This window comes from Perca fluviatilis, chromosome 17, assembly GCF_010015445.1.
Source record: "Perca fluviatilis chromosome 17, GENO_Pfluv_1.0, whole genome shotgun sequence".
NCBI lineage: Eukaryota > Metazoa > Chordata > Actinopteri > Perciformes > Percidae > Perca > Perca fluviatilis.
Window position 1 is genome coordinate 30,381,981 of NC_053128.1, and position 17,662 is coordinate 30,399,642.

General features: G+C 42.3%; 1 protein-coding gene across 1 annotated transcript; it reads left to right on the plus strand.

Annotated features, from left to right (window-relative positions):
- On the plus strand, positions 1 to 17,129 carry ddx56 (DEAD (Asp-Glu-Ala-Asp) box helicase 56). Its single transcript, XM_039779707.1, has 14 exons — positions 1 to 112; positions 3,098 to 3,259; positions 4,629 to 4,783; positions 6,326 to 6,496; positions 6,771 to 6,861; positions 8,760 to 9,001; positions 10,202 to 10,348; positions 11,439 to 11,552; positions 11,732 to 11,826; positions 13,379 to 13,452; positions 14,330 to 14,419; positions 14,541 to 14,646; positions 15,191 to 15,294; positions 16,778 to 17,129. The coding sequence occupies exons 1-14, from the start codon at positions 56 to 58 to the stop codon at positions 16,856 to 16,858; spliced, it is 1,689 nt and encodes a 562-aa protein (XP_039635641.1). The 5' UTR covers positions 1 to 55; the 3' UTR covers positions 16,859 to 17,129.
- The last annotated feature ends 533 nt before the right edge of the window (positions 17,130 to 17,662 follow it).

A 17,662-nucleotide genomic window follows, 5' to 3' on the forward strand; every position in this document is an offset into this window, starting at 1 on the left:
GGCACCATGACGTAAAAATCTTGCGACGCACGTGTGAGAGAAGTGAGGGGCAGAGATGGCTGCTGAAAGACTTCAGTTCCATGAAATGGGCTTGGACGACCGTCTTTTAAAGGTAACAAAGCGTCTGACATTATCCGTACGTGTGAAATAAACTGTAAGGGAAAGGTCAGCCCTTCAGCGGGAGAGTAGGAGCCGAAGAGAAGTGACGGAAACTCGACGTAAACACAGGAGGAGAGCCTCAACAAACTCGTCTCGTGTGACGGATGTAGCCTAACGTTACTTAACATGAAATTGCCTTGTTATTTGTTTACATCCATGTACCGTTATATCCTCTCAGCGCGAGATAAAACGGTACATGGTGTCAGTATTTTATACATCTATGGACATGTTTGAAGACGTTTATCAGATATACGTCACTAAAAAAATGCTTCCTCCATTGTATTATCTCCAAGGGAACTAGCCTAGGTCTCATTTTAAATGTATGTTTCCTAGGGGTGGGAATATAGCTGGGCAATATATCGATATTATATCGATATCGTGATATGAGACTCGTTCTCGTCTTAGATTTTGGATATCGTAATATGGCATAAGTGTTGTCTTTTCCTGGTTTTAAAGGCTGCATTACAGTAAAGTGATGTACTTTTCTGAACTTACCAGACTGTTGTAACTGTTCTATTATTCACCTTTACCCACTTAAGTCATTATATCCACATAACTGATGATTATTTATCAAAAATCTCATTGTGTAAATATTTGATGAAAGCACCGATAGTCAACACTACGATATCGCTGCGTTATCGATATCGAGGTATTTGGTCAAACGTATCGTGATATTTGATTTTCTCCATATTGCTCAGCCCTAGGTGGGAATCACCAGAGGCCTCACGATACGATATCACCACGATTCTTATGTCACGATACGATATTATTGCGATTTTAAACATATTGCAATATTCTGCGATATATTGCAATGTATTACCTTTTTTCCAACTTCAAATTTTTCCCAATTTAAAATGATGTCCCCAAAGGAAACTTTGTCAACATCTGTTTTATCTAAAAAGATACATGTCTCTGTTTGTTCATCTCACTTCAATTGTATTGCTACAAAATGGATACAAGTATAGCCTATAATAAAAGATCGATACTTTGCGTCTGTGTATCGATACAGTATTGCCACGGAAAATATTGCGATACTATGCTGTATTGATTTTTTTCCCCCCACCCCTAATGTTTCCTACAGCCCTATGTTTCCCACAGCCCTATGTTCCCAAATTTCTAGGACATTTTCAAAATTAGGTCTTGTGTTCCTACATTTCCCTTCAAGGGTTAGGGTTAGTGTGGGTTAGGGGTTAGGCGAACATAGGGCCTAAATTAGAAAACATTTAGAAATGTGGGAACAAAGGGCTGTGGGAACATAGGCACGCTCCCGGTGCAATATGTTAAAATCACTTGGAGTTTTAAACTACTTGAAACCTACACTCTCAAATTTGCCAGCAAGACCATTTTCTTGACTCTAGACATTGATATCCCCACAATGGCTGAACTGATTTACACCATTCAAACTGCTTTTGAAACGTCCAACAACCCTTTTGTATATTGCAATTAGAACCGCGATGATAACCCTTCCCAATCTCTGACAATGTTAGTTTATATCAAGAGACATTTACACTACCGGTCAAAAGTTTGGGGTCACTTAGAAATTTCCATTCCACTCCATTACAGACAGAATACCAGCCGGTCTGAGTGGATGGCTGATCTTTAATGCAATATCTACACGGTGTTTCCTTTTGTAGGATTTATTTTTTTATTAAGGTCTGTCCAAAAAACCTACACTTAGAACGGACCCACCGCGGTGACGATTTTGGTGGAGCTGTTTAATAGTCGACTCTGAAGAAAGCAAACGTTTTGACGATAAACTCCATCAACACAACAGTATGTGGAGTTAAACTGGACGGGCCCAATAACCTCTGAATAGTTCTAAGTGTTGTTAAATTGCAATGTGGGGGGTGCATTATGTCGGCAGGATAATTTAAAAGGCAACTGCGACTATATTTTTTTGTACAGCACTATTCATGATACCGTGGTGGCAGAAATTTTGCCATGGTGGGCCGCCACTACAAAATCTACATATAGGAAACAGTGTCTACATTGCCCATTATCAGCAACCATTCATCCAACGGTCCAAATGCCCATTCTGTTTACTAATCTGATATCATTTTAAAAGGCTAACTGAGAAAACATTGGAGAACCCTTTTGCAATTATGTAAGCACATGTAATCTGAAAACTGCTGCCCTGGTTAAAAAAACAATGCAACTGATCTCAGCTGGTATTCTGTCTGGAATGGAGTGAAATGGACATTTCTAAGTGACCCCCAAACTTTTGCCCGGTAGTGTATAAATATTTATTTTTTTATTTTTCAACTTCCATACAATATGGCTATTATTCAACTTTTAAAGATATATTAATTAAGACAGATGTAAAGTGTGTCTTGTGTGTTTATATTAGGATAATGCTGTATTTAGAAATGGTCCCAAATGTTGATAACTGAAAGCAGGGGTTCTTCCCTGGTGCCCAAAATGTTTTGTGTCTTCATTTCTTTATTGTATATTTAAAAAAGAATCAGGCAATATATCAATATTACATTGATTAACGTGTTTGAGACTAGATATCATCTTAAATTCTGGATATTATGCACACAAGGCATAAGTGTGCCAGTCTTTTCCTGGTTTTACATACTGCATTACAGTAAAGTGATTCCATAGATTGTTCTAGCTGTTCTATTATTTGCCTTTAACCACTTAGTCATTATATCCACATTATTGATGATTATTTATCTAAAATCTAAGTGTGAAGATATTTTGTTAGAGCACCAATTGTCAACCCTAGAATATCGTCGCATTATCGATATCGAGGTATTTGGTCAAGAATACCGTGATATCTGATTTTTTTTTTTCCATATCGCCGAGCCCTAGTTACATTAGCTACATACATATATTCATATCTCAAAGCTGTCGAAATAAGACCTACGTATGGAAATTGCTGTATAATAAAAAAGTATTCAGACATCTAAAATGAATCCTTGTTGTCATGATGTAGGCGGTTGCAGATCTGGGCTGGTCCCAGCCCACTCTGATCCAGGAGAAGGCCATCCCTTTGGCCCTGGAGGGGAAAGACCTTCTGGCCCGAGCCCGCACCGGATCAGGAAAGACTGCTGCTTACGCCATTCCTGTCATCCAGCGCATCCTGGCCTCCAAACAGGTGAGAAAATCAACCTCAGGAGGAGATTAATTCAGAGATTTTCTCTGTGTGGTACATGAATGATTATTTTCGGGATTAATTGATAGCTTGCTTGTTCTATGAAATGTGGATCAGTGTCCCAGAGGAGAGACTAGAACATATTCACATTTAACAAGCTGGAATCTGAGAATTTGACTAAAAACGATTTTAGTCACTGGGCAATAGAGCTGGGCGATATGGAAAAAAATCAAATATCCCAATATTTTTTACCAAATACATTGATGCCAATATTGATATCGGTGCTTTCACAAAATATTTACACAATGAGAGTCTTGATAATTAATCACCAATAATGTGAATACAATGACTAAAGTATATAAAGGCAAATAATAGAACAGCTACAACAGTCTGGTAAGTTCAGCAAATGACATCACTTTACTGTAATGCAGCCTTTAAAACCAGGAAAAGACAACACCTATGTCATATCATGATATTACGATATCCAAAATTTAAGTCTCATATATCGATATCGATATATTGCCCACTTAATTTAATAGTTGACAACTAATCGATTAATCTTTGCAGCTATAATACATAAATACATATCACCCGGCTGTTTCCTCCTGACCGCTAACTCTGTGTTTGTTAGTGTTATTATCACAACACGTATTTCCCTATTACATCTCTCCATAATGTGAATATTCTTATGTGCAATAGTTTATTAATTACATGTGCAATATCTGACATTATTGTAGTCTAATATGTTTCAGCCACTTGTTCACTGCGGTCCAATAGCATCTGTACAATCCATGATTTTAGCAACATAATCTTTTTGACCCAGTCTTATACACTTATTAGTCTATATCGGCGACGTTTCATTTATTGGGATTGCTCCGGTGACGCCGGAAATTCCACCGGATGGCCCTCATTTCGGCCAGATGTCCGTCCCCTTCCTCTGTCTCTGTGTTGGCGTTCTAACCTCCGGTGGATTTGTGAGGACTATGGTTAACTGCTCCTCAGATCTCTGCAGGGTAAATCCAGACAGCTAGCTAGACTATCTGTCCAATCTGAGTTTTCTGTTGCACGACTAAAACTACTTTTGAAGGTACACCTGTTCCACCAAAACAAGTTCCTTCCAGAGACTATTCAGCAGAGGCACCGTGGCTCCGTCCGGCGCTTGGCTCCGCCCAAGATGATTGTGATTGGTTTAAAGAAATGCCGATAAACCAGAGCACGTTTTTTCTCCCATCCCGGAATGCTGTGTGGACTAGCCAGACCCTCCTCCGCAGCGCTGTGGAGGAAGGTCTGGCAGTGCGATTGGACTGTGAGCTACTGCAACTCAACAATTTTCCCCGAGGGGTCACTAAAGCATTCTGGTTGTGATCTTCAGAGCGTCCGAGAGCAGGACGTCAGAGCTCTGATCCTGGTTCCAACCAAAGAGCTGGGTCAGCAGGTCCAGACCATGATCAGGCAGTTAACGGCGTACTGCTCCAGGGACGTCCGAGTCGCCGACATCGCGGGGAAAGCTGACCTGTCGGCACAGAGGTCAGTCCACACGTACATTACACACAAATAAACAAAAATACGCACAATACGCATTTGTGTGTGTGTGTATATACAATGTTTTCACATCACCACAGCAGTTGATCAAAACTGCAGGCGACAATACCTCGTCTCAAAAATAAAAGTACTGAGTTAGACAACAAAGATAAAACCACACCGTGCCGTGGCTCCGTTTGGCGCTTGGCACCGCCCAGGAAGATTGTGATTGGTTTACAATACCAGGTTTCTCCCTAAAAAGGGAGTTTTTCCTCGCCACTGTCGCACTACATGCTTGCTCTTGGGGGAATTACTGGAATTGTTGGGTCTTTGTAAATGATAGTGTGGTCTAGACCTACTCCATCTGTAAAGTGTCCTGAGATAACCCTTGTTATGATTTTATACTATAAATACAATTTAATTGAAATTTAAAGAAACGGCAATAAACCAGAGCCTGTTTTTCTCCCATCCCAGAATGCTGTGTGGACTAGCCAGACCCTAGTGTTAATTTCGTCAGACGAGACGAGACTAAATATGTTCGTCAACAACCTTTTTTTCCATGACTAAGACGAGACGATGACGAGACTGCGCCAATGTCCAAAAACGCTGACTAAGACTAAATTAACATGCATTATTGTTGACGAAAAAAGACGAGACTAAAATGTTTTGCATAAAATAAAAACTAAGATAAAATCTCTCTTCATTTTCGTCTACAATCGTCTACTTTTTCATCATGAGATAGAATATTCAGCTGTTACCGAGACCCGGTGCTACGGCACCGACAGGTGCCCTAACAACTGTTATCTACCGGACCGAATAGCAACGCAGATTTTGGTTCCACTTAAATGCCTGCGCTTCTCTCTGATGCTCCGAAACGGACGTTAGAGTCAACCGAAACATCGCTGCATGGGGCGCTAGTTAACACTACACTTGGCAGCAAGTAACGTTAGCATACCGTTAGCTAGCAGTTGGAGTAAACACGGTTACAATCATTGACATATATAAAATGCTGACAGCTAAACGGTGTAAAGGTTTGTCTCTATTTCACTGTGTAGGATTCCAACACGAGACGTACGACAGTCTGTAGCTGCCGTTGTCTGAAAAACAACACATATGTTGCGTTCACTTGAAATACGCCTCGCCAGTTTCGTGCTGCATTTATTTTATTGTAAAATATCCTTTTCCAATGCAGTGGTTGTTTTTGTCGTTTACTGGTGAAATAAGGAAGAGGCTCAATATTTATATAACTTTATATAATTTATTTATTTTTATAACTATTTGACTGAAATGGTTATCAGAAATAATGTATTTAAAAAAAAGACTAAAATGTTTTGACTAAAACTTGACTAAAATGGCGAGACTTTTAGTCGACTAAAACTTGACTAACAAAAATGTTTGGCACAAGACTAAGACTAAATTAAAAATAGGTGACAAAATTAACACTACCCTCCTCCGCGGCGCTGTGGAGGAGGGTCTGGCGAAGCGAGACTAAAAACTATATATGTATTGATTGGTCATGGGTTGATGCTGTCTGCTGTGTTTGAACAGGCCTATCTTAATGGAGAAGCCCGACGTGGTGGTGGGCACGCCGTCCCGCGTGCTGGCCCACCTCAACGCCCAGAACCTGGCGCTGCACTTGTCGCTGGAGACGCTGGTGGTCGACGAGGCCGACCTGCTCTTCTCTTTTGGCTTCGAGGCAGACCTGAAGAACTTGTTGTGGTGAGAAGACACAGACAGGTTTTTAATTCACTTACCGGAGGCAGCTGCACACAGTTCAGTGGCGAGTTTGAGTTCTTTCCGATTTTCTTTGGCTTGTGACTTCTTAAAATGACAAAGTTAAGGCCTAAGTGTTGATATGAGAATAATATACCTTCTCAGACTGATGTTTGTGATAAACTGGATTAAGGATGAAGTGTTAGGAAATCAATGACAGGGTGAATGCAGATGCATTACTAAATGAACCTGTTCTCTGGATTTTGTTGTGTTTTCACAGTCATTTGCCGAAGATCTACCAGTCGTTCCTGATGTCGGCTACTCTCACGGAGGATGTTCAGGCCTTAAAGGAGCTGCTGCTACATAACCCTGTAATGTCATTTTCACATTCACATTCTTAGCAGGGCTGCACGATATGAGGAATATCTGCGAAAACGTGGTTGAATATCACGATAACGATATTACTTAGCTTTTAAATCAACAGATGTTAAAGTGTGCTCAGTTCTGCTGCTTTCAGTATTCTACTTAAATACAACAAACTGCATACAAACAAATAAAAGCAAACCATTTCCAACTTTATTTTATTGAACATTGATTTGAATATTAAAGCTAACACTTAAAAAAAAAAACTGAAAGTTAGATTTTAAAGTGCAGTTTTCTGCTGATATTTTCTTTCAGCTAACACAAAAAAATTCTGAGTATCTTTCGCGATGTGTCGCAGCCTTTTGCGATGCCTTTATTGCGCAAGTTGTTATCGCTATGACGATAAATCCATATATTGTGCAGCCCAGACGCTTTGGCCACATTGAACGCGTGATGTATGCGGACCGTTCGCGGAGCAGAATGTATCTTTTTATCAGGCTACGCGGGCTGCGCACACACAGCGTAGGATTGTGTGAGTCACAGGCGAGACGGCGAGCGTTTGCTTTGGGAGTTTGTTTATTTATTTTTTAGGAGCCGGCACGGCGCTGTGAAACTCCAATCCACTGTCAGCTGTTATCAGAGGACGCAGATGAGGGGGAAAGAAGAAATAAAAACAGTAACTCTCAAAATGAAATTGCCGATACGCTCACTGTCATTAAATCGTTTCCTGTATATCTGTAGTTTAATTTAAAAGAAATATTGACACTTGATCCATTTCTGCGTAGAAGGGCAGCTTCTTAAAAAATATAATTAGCAGACGTCCTATTTTTACACTTGGAGAGCAGATCTCTGCGGCACATACGCACCACTTAGGCGCTGCTCTAGTGCCCGGTGTCGCCTGTTTCATTTATTATAGTGGAAGCGTAGAGTTGGAACATCCACCCCGCATACGTTCGGCCGGCTACACGCTGCCTGCGTGGCGTGAGCGTGTCAGCTGCGTGGCTGTTTATATTTGGGCACCCATGTTAACAGGTCAGAGCTTACACACTGCCTGCGTGACACGCGCGGCTCGTAAACGCGTGCCTCCTAGAAATAGGACCGACGCCTATTTTTCATGCGGCATGCTAGCGTGTTGGAAGCGTTTCCAGGCAACATTGAATAGGAAAAGATGTTAATATGTTGTTTAGACACTAAAACACATTAATAAATGACATGTTTTGAAAGTCTCGAGGTTTTGACATAAATGCAGATATGAATGTAATTAAAAAAAAAAAAAACTAAATATTCTGGAGCCTATTTTGCTGTCAACACTGCCGACGTTGTCTTTGCTGTAATCAAATCAGTATATCTTTATGTTTTAACATTTACTTTTATCAATGGGAAACATCCATGTGTCCAGACAAGGCTAGCAGCAGCAGCAGTGCCTCGTCAGACACCTTTCTGGTGTGTAAAGACAAAATCAGAAATGCCACGCTAACGCCACGCTGGCAGTGTGTAACCGGCCCTACGCAGGCAATGTTGTCGGCCCGTAAGTCTAACAAATGTTGTCTGTGTGTTACAAAGTCTCTGCTTTAGAAAAAAAACCGCTGCACAGTGTCTGTTTCTTTAAAGCAACACTAGAGAACTTTGACCGCTTCGGTCCCCCTACAGGTTGGAAGTGGAATTGTCCGTTACATTACATTGTCCAGTTCATTCGAACTACAGATCGGCTACCCAATCTGGCAAACTTGCATAATGTAATGTAATGGACAATACCGCTTCCAACCTGTAGGGGGACCGAAGTGGGAAAAGTTCTCTAGTATGTCTTTAAGTTCCTAGTAGAAGCAGCAGTAACACATCAGAGATGTTGCACAGAGTGTAGTCGGCTCCGGTTCTGTCTTCATACCTGGGTCTGCGTCCTCCTCAGGTGATCCTGAAGCTGCAGGGCTCTCAGCTCCCAGACAGCAGCCAGCTGCAGCAGTACAGCATCAAATGCGAGGAGGAGGACAAGTTCCTGCTGATCTACACGCTGCTGAAGCTGCGGCTGGTTCAGGGGAAGACGCTGGTGTTCGTGGGAGCGGTGGAGCGATGCTACCGACTCAAACTGTTCCTGGAGCAGTTTGGCATCCCCGCCTGCGTGCTCAACTCGGAGCTGCCCATCCAGTCCAGGTGAGAGCGGAGAGGCAGACCGGAGTTACTTCTCAGATGTCAGCTGTTCATCCCCTGTCTCCGGATGGGATGATGTTGAATGTAGGGCTGCAACCAACGATTGTTTTCGTTGTCCAGTGTTTTCTCAGAGTCAGAAAAGGTTTTTATTTTATTTTGACAATAAGTTGCACTTGAGGAGCAGTTAACCATAGCCCTCATAAATCCACCGGAGGTTAGAACGCCGACACAAAGAATAGCCCAGGGCAACGGATATCCGGCCTAAATGAGTGAAATCCGGCGCATTTTCGTGCCGCGACGGAGCAATCCCGGAAGTGGAACGTCCAGGATATAGACTACCGTTCAACTAAATCAAACTGCTGGCCCAGTTATCTATGATATCCAAAATGTAAGATGATACATAGCCTCATATATCAATACCGATTTAATATTGATATATTGCCCAGACCTACTCTTGATTTGTGTCTTTCTTACATTACATTACATGTCATTTAGCTGACGTTTTTCTCCAAATCGAGATACAATTGCTATATATGATGAATCGCAGCCATCGCCACTGTCTGCTTTATTCCCCTATAATGCCCATATTTAATGCTGTCTTTTTTTGTAACTTTATCCTTCAACTGCTATATAGTTTTTCTATTACTAGATCTACATCATTCTCTGATATTGTCCATATTTAATCTTGGTCTCTAGACTTTATCCTTGCACTATTGGACTTATTTGCACTATACCACCAGGACACCCCCTCTCATAGAGCACCCTACCATGCAGACACAGGGTCAGTCCCTGCCCTGTCACTGCAAGCCTCTCATGCTTATACAGCCCTTAATACATTCATGTGGATTTTTTTATTTAGTATCTTTTCTTTTATTGTCTATATTATTCATGTGGATCGGTTATTTTATCATCCTGTTTATGATGTATGTGTATGTTGTGTGTGAGGTCTTTAAGCCACTGGGACCTTGAATTTCCCCTTGTGGATCAATGAAGTATCTATCTATCTATCTATTTATCTATCTATCTATCTTAGTCCAAGTCACATTCAGCAAAGTTCAATACGTACAACTCAGCAACAAGAATGTCGGCTGAAATTTGCCGTTCAACTAAATTAAACTGCCGATCTAGTTATCTATACAGTACGACATGTTAATCCCCTTTTCTCCTGTTTTATATTGATGTTTTCCCGCCACACTACTGCAGGTGTCACATCATCACCCAGTTCAACCAGGGCTTTTACGACTACATCATCGCCACGGATGAACAGAGTCTGGCCGACCCCACTGCCGCTCCCCAGGCGACTGCGGGCAAAGGGAAGAAGAAGAAGAAGGGCACAGAGCGAGGAGGAAGGTGAGTTGAATGAGATTCTGTTCAATATAACAATCACCCCTGCAAGTTTAGTTTCCTTCTCAGAAACGTTGAAATGTCTGTGTGTTTAGAACTACAGCTGGGTATCGGTAAAAATATTTGATGCCGATACCAATACTGTGACTTTGATGCCGGTTCCAAAGCGAAGAGAGATCATGCAAATAATAGGTTGTTGTACTGAGGTTTATTTTATTTTTTAGATTTCTTTTGGGGCATTTTAGGCCTTCATTTGTGACAGGACAGCTTAGACATTAAAGGGGAGAGAGAAGGGGGAATGACATGCAGCAAAGGGCCGTGGGTCGGAATCGAACCCGTGGCCTCTGCATCGCGGACTGAGCCTCTGTATATGGCCGCACACTCTACCAGGCGCCCATTTACTGAGGTTTTAAAGGTCCCATGACATGGTGCTCTTTGGGTGCTTTTATATGGACCTTAGTGGTCCCCTAATACTGTATCTGAAGTCTCCTTTATATAGACCTTAGTGGTCCCCTAATACTGTATCTGAAGTCTCTTTTATATAGACCTTAGTGGTCCCCTAATACTGTATCTGAAGTCTCTTTTATATAGACCTTAGTGGTCCCCTAATACTGTATCTGAAGTCTCTTTTATATAGACCTTAGTGGTCCCCTAATACTGTATCTGAAGTCTCTTTTATATAGACCTTAGTGGTCCCCTAATACTGGATCTGAAGTCTCCTTTATATAGACCTTAGTGGTCCCCTAATACTGTATCTGAAGTCTCTCATGGGGGGGCCAAATTCTCTGGGCGGGCGAAGCAGAGAAAGGGGAGGTAACCTTGCTCCTTATGACCTCATAAGGAGAAGATTCCAGATCGGTCCATCTGAGCTTTCATTTTCTCAAAGGCAGAGCAGGATACCCAGGGCTCGGTTTACACCTATCACCTTTTCTAGCCACTGGGGGACCATAGGCAGGCTGGGGGAACGCATATTAATGTTAAAAAACCTCATAAAGTGAAATGTTCATGCCATGGGACCTTTTAACAAGATTGCCGAGTATGCGATGGTCAGTTTTGAGAAGGAAAGAATAAAATGTCTAACTGCTGTTTTTTAAAGGACGAAGGACAAGGAGTATGGAGTCTCCAGAGGCGTGGACTTCCAAAATGTCGCCAACGTCATCAACTTTGATTTCCCCACAGCCGTAGAATCGTACATTCACCGAGTGGGAAGGTGAGTCGTGTTTCAGTTCAGTCCCACTTCAGGATCCTTTGTTCATCAGCGCTCGGTTTGCTTGTTTTGGGACGCAGTAAGAAAACGACCTATGTCTGGGAATCAAATCCTAACGATCTCTCGAGTTTAAATAAAGGTTGGCTGAATGAATGAACGTGTTCCTTTTTGTTTTTCTGTAGAACGGCGAGAGCAGACAACCCCGGCACAGCTCTGTCTTTCATCTCTCACACTGAGCTGGAGCTGCTGTCTGAGGTGGAGGAGGCCCTCGCCGGAGGTAACGAGGACTGATTTTAAACCATTTTTACTCTGAAGAACTAAATCCTCCACAAACCTCATCATTTAGTTTATAGACAAACTGGCATTACACTTCGTCATAGTTTATATACACAAATTAGCTACTTTTTATTATGTATAACCTATTTAGAGCCGCATAGATTCATCGATTAGTTGTCAATTCAGTAAATCGCCAGTCATTTGAGGAATGAATGCTGTGGGGCCAGAGAGAGAGAGAGATCCAAACTATCGGCATTTATAATGGCTGATAAATTAATATATATTTAAATTTTTTTTATTTTTAAATATTCATTTATCTGACTCATTTATGATTTGATTTAAAAGATAAAATAAAAAAGGACGAAACAGCCTGAGTGTTGGCGTTGCGTAGTTTGTCCACCAGAGGGCGCTCTACAACGTACCTCGTGTTTAACCCTTTAAGTTTCATATGTTAAGTTTGTATTTTTATACATTTTATTTATCAGAACTTTAATATATTTTGATGTTCTGTTGTGACAATAAAACAAACAAGTTTATATTTAAACTGCATTATCATATTCTAGTGAGGACTCATAAATAACTACAAATAACTAATGTTGGGGACATCTATGTTTTGTTAGCGTTTCTGGATTATTAAAAAAATAAATTTATTGGAATATCAGATTTTCACCAAATATTTGTATCGATATCGGCCTTAAAAATCCTTTATCGGTCGTGCTCTAATAGCAACCAGACTCAACAAAGGTGTCTCATCTGAAAAAAATAAAATAAAAAAACCACTCTGCCCTATCTGAACTGCTCCAGCGCTCCCAGCCAGGTGTTTTCAGAAGAGCACTGGCACTTTCAACTGGGGGGAAAATGCTTTGGTGGACAGGCGCCTTAAGGGGTTTTTACACTAGACGCATCCAAGGTGGCGTGCGACATCGTGACATCAAAATGATGTAATATCCGGCCGGCGCGTCCGAATAATGGAGCCTGGCGAGGTCGCGCACGGCTCTTTTTTTTTTTCTTTGCCAGCGGCGCGCGACAAAGCGGAAACAGGAAGCCTGAACGAGTTCGCCGACAGCGTGATGCCAGGACTCTCAGAGTGACTGCAGGTCTATCTGGTAAACTCACCGGGTTAAGATGAGCTCTTTTATGGTGAATGAAAGGCTTGACCCGACCAGGTAGCTCATCCAATCAGATCGAAGCGTTGACGGCAACGCTGCTGCCAGTTCTGCCGTTGTTTACCTTTTTCTTCTTCTTCTAGTCCGTAGAAAGAGCGACGTCGGTAGCCTTTGCTCATTAGCGCCACCTCCGTTCAGGAGAAGACTGCAGCTAATATAAATCACGGCGATCCCATGACGTCACATTTGTACGCGCCAGCTGGGCTGCATCTAGTATATAAGAGCCTTTAATGAAAGGAACGCCAGCAATCGTCCGACCGATTTGGACGCACATGAGGGGTATCGACCATCTCTCACATCTGCGTCCAATCCTATCTGTTGCTGTGACTGTAGTAGAACATTAAGATGTTTATGTATTCATATGAAACGTGTGTATTTTGTTTCTAGAGAATGCTGATTCTGTCCTGAAACCTTACGAGTTTAAGATGGAAGAGATTGAAGGCTTCAGGTACCGATGCAGGGTGAGTATCAGACCCAGAGTAGTTGATTGATCCCCTCGGCGGAATAGTTCAGATGCAGTATCTCACAGTCAAATATAAGTCAAAATAAGAGTAAGAAGAAACTAGACAATACGTGTTTAAAGCAACATAGCTTAAAAGACAATTCCGGCGCAATATAAACCTAGGGGTTAATAACGTGTACCGAGTCGACCGTTCTATGGGATCTGTTTTCAAGAATGCTTTGTTTGAGCTACGTTACTGGTTGCACGGCGTTCGGCGTTCGTCTGGTTGTGACTGTTTTCCAAGATGGCGCCCGCATGTAAACATGAACGCTACTGTCTTTTATAACCCTATATTTTTGATAAACTGTCTGTACGCTTACAAAGTTCTCAATGCTTCTGTTTACATGTAGGGACCCTCGTTATGCTACCGTGGAAGTGTGGTGCTATTTTGAGCCTTGTTAGTGGTGTAGAAATAGAGATTTACCCTGTGCCCTGAAAGCTAGCGTTAGCAGCTTCTCACCGGTTTGTGCTAGCTTGTTTCAAGCTACAAACGCATTTGATTAGCATGAAAACATATCCCAGAGAACGGTCGACTCGGTACACATATGTTATTAACCCCTAGGTTCATTTTGTGCCGGAATTGTCCTTATAAGTGCAAGAAATAAGAAGTTAGGTGAAAGTAAGATTTGGTTAAAAAGGCGGTTATACATTATGGATTATACGAGCGCTATTGAACACAAATAAAGTATCCTCGTCATATCTGTGACATGTGAAAATGCCTCCAAGCAGGACGAACGCTGTCTTCGTTTACCTTTTGCTAGTGTTTCTAATACGAGGAAAGTTAGTTGGCACACTTCCCCCCCCCGGCATCGCTAAACCCTTTGTCTTGTACGCAGGACGCCATGCGCTCGGTGACGAAGCAGGCGGTGAGGGAGGCCAGGCTGAAGGAGATCAAACAGGAGCTGCTCAACTCGGAGAAACTCAAGGTGCGTGTCGGTCGCTCTCCTCCACGGAGGGAGAAACGGAGAGGGCTGGGGGTGTGGGTGTGTGGGTGGGTGGGTGTGTGGACATTTTGTGATTTGTTGGCGGCTTTCTGCTGTCACTCAGACGTATTTCGAGGACAACCCCAGAGACCTGCAGCTGCTCAGACACGACAAAGACCTGCATCCCGCTGTCATCAAACCCCACCTGAGGAACGTTCCCGAGTACCTCGGTAAGACCATTAGCATCAAAATGGACTTTGTAAAGATTAGTATTTGGTGGACTTTTGGGGCTTTATGAGAGAGAGAGAGAGAGAGAGAGAGAGAGAGAGAGAGAGAGAGAGAGAGAGAGAGAGAGAGAGAGAGAGAGAGAGAGAGAGAGAGAGAGAGAGAGAGAGAGAGAGAGAGAGAGACGCGCGCAGCCAAGGGTCGGATTCGAACCCAGGCCACGGCAAAGAACTCAGCCTACATGGGGCACCACAATACTTCATTCAGAATAGTTCGACACATATTTTGCCTTTAACAAATATAACGCTAGTGGATATAGCACTAGTCCATATTGCGATTTCAATATAATTGCGATTTAATTGTCCAGCCCTAGCCCCTGCCCCCCAAAATGTCTGTGCACGTCCCTACTCATTATGCAGAATGCCTCATTTAGAATAATGTATAATTACTGTATGTTACTGGATTATACTTATTGATTGCAGTGTTTGAGTAACTGTACTTGATCCGTCCATCATTGGTTGCTCATTATTTTCCGCTGACTTCCTGCAGTCCCTGAGACGCTGAGGGGCGCGCTGAACCCGCTGTCCCACCGCAGGAGGAAGAAGAGGAAGGAGCAACCCAAACCGGACGGAGTCGTCAAGAGCAAGTTCAAGGTGAGACTGTGGAAAACGTTTTGGACAATCTGTGAAAACTGACCGAATCATAAAATCCCAACTCATAAAGGCAACTGCGGTTATTTTGTGACGCCGGCGCTCCGATGAGCAGCTACGGAGCCGCTTAACGAGTCTGCAGGTCTTGGAGATATTAAAGGAACGTAAACTTTCCTTTCACAAGGCGTTCAAACAAGCTACTACAGACCAAAGTGCCACCTGCTGGCAGAAGATTAAAGTGTGGGTTCACTGGTTCTGAAAAACTTAGATATTAATATGATTGTGTGTTGTGTAAAACCTCCTCGGTTTCAGCTGTGATCTATCATTATTCTGCAGTTTAAGGTCAGTGGTTAATAGATGATTTTTAAAATGGTGTTGGCGCAGAGACAGTTTTCTCGCAATGCCAAGCGCTCCTCTGGGTGGAAAAACAAACGTATGCACGCTTAAAGCCTTTGGCAATCAAAGTGGATAGCAGAACATAAGCCCCGCTCACGCCACGCAGGCAGCGTGCAGGAGGCCTCAGGCGTCTTTCTGAGAGGATTACCAAATATGAAAACGGCAAGACAACGCGGTAAAATTGAGCTAAAGATAGCAACCCAAACTGACCGCAGCGCGTACAAACCTGGAGCAGTACGGCAGCACGTTGGGGAGAACAGGTATGTAACCAGTCAGATTATCACATGGGTTCCACGGTGTGGGGAAATGTGAAACAGCACATTATGTCAAGTTATGTCATTTTCTGGGTTTGAATCTGTTCAAATTGGTTTTTGCCGCACCATTTTTTTCCACCTAAATCGTAGATATAATAAAGTGAATGTTTCTGGGTTTTATACCCTCAGACATTGTCAGACTGCGGTCTCTGGGAAGTGTTTTCTGACTTCTTAAAGCCCAAACGATTAAACGAATGATTGAGAAGAGTGTGTGTGTGTGACCAGATGAGAATGAGTAAAATTTGCGACGATACTGGGGGGGGGGGAGGGGTGTAACATGAATTTTAAAACTCAGACCAACTGTCTGTCATGTCTGCGCTTTAACATCAGCAACATCCAATCCAATCACTCCTTCTCGTGGCTGCCTGCACTTAACGTGAATTTCGAAACTCTGCACCGAAATGATTTATTAGGCTATTTTTATTCAGAAACTCAACTGTCTGTCTTGTAAACCCGAAAATACAAATAAAAAAAATCATTAAAATTATGAACTCAAGTGATGACGGGAGCTGGCTGCAGGACGACTCAATTAAAACCCACCATGAACACTTTTTAATGTTCAATCAGACTATAACTACTCCAGAGTCTGCTCTTGAGACTTTGCTCTAATTTTATTGGGGCAGGATTCGGGATTTGGGACAACTGCTTGGATTTTTTGTGTGTGTGTGTGTGTCTGTGTGTGTCAAACTGCATATTAAATTGAAGAAAAAAAAATGGTTTGAATAACAATGATATGGAAGAGGGTTGCTTCAGTGATTGATTTTTCACCCCTGCAGAACATCCAGGGGAAGAACCCACTGAAGAGTTTCCGATACAGCGGAGTGAGGAACAGGAAGGGCAAAGCAGGCCACTCATAGCTGCAGCACACCTGGATCTCAGAACTGTGCACAGAGACTTTTCACCAAAAGGACAATTCTGTCTCCAGCGTTGGCCCCGATGGACGAGACACACACACACACACATATATATATATAAAATGAATGGAAACGGGCCCATTGAAGCTCTATGGGCTGCAGATGAAACATATGTAGAAGAATACAGTGTCTGCTTTCTCTTATTTCTAATGCATCTGTTCTAAAAACCTAAAACATGTTTATTAAAATAAAATGATTTCTTCTCAAACGTTAAGTATTTGTATTGTAGTTTTCTAGTGGCTCATATTTACAGTGCTAACATGCTGATGTTTAGCAGATATAATCTTTAGCATTCTTACATGAACTAATTAGCAGTAAACAGCTGAGGCTGATGGGAATCAGTACTGCAGGTACTTGGTCATAAACTAAAGTATTGGATGCTGTTATGTGCCTTACCCCTGTCTTCCACCGGGCGTGTCCCCCTCCCCAAAGAGGGTCTAAAATCGCCAATGGGTGAACTAAAGTGACCGACCGACCGGCAAATAAAAAGTACAGAATAGCCCTTTTTCAACTTTGGCAGGAAAGGAAGGTAGTGGTGGAATGTAACTAAGTACATACTTTACATATTAAGGTTTTTGCACACAAAACATGTAGTTTATAAAATACAATGTTATATTAAAAATTGAAAAGGTGAGATTAATGAGACAAGCCTGTGAGCTGGGGAAAGCAGTTATTTTTGGGACTTTTTTTGGATCCGATTCCACTTCCTGCAGCTGAGCGCTGAGGAACATGTCTGCTCTGTTGGCT

What these genes read in the sequence shown, in the direction of transcription:
- ddx56 (XM_039779707.1), top strand. Translation starts at nt 56, where the DNA reads ATGGCTGCTGAAAGACTTCAGTTCCATGAAATGGGCTTGGACGACCGT. An exon ending in AGCTGCTGCTACATAACCCT is followed by an intron (nt 6,862 to 8,759) that starts GTAATGTCATTT and finishes CGTCCTCCTCAG; the next exon opens with GTGATCCTGAAGCTGCAGGG. An exon ending in TACATTCACCGAGTGGGAAG is followed by an intron (nt 11,553 to 11,731) that starts GTGAGTCGTGTT and finishes GTTTTTCTGTAG; the next exon opens with AACGGCGAGAGCAGACAACC.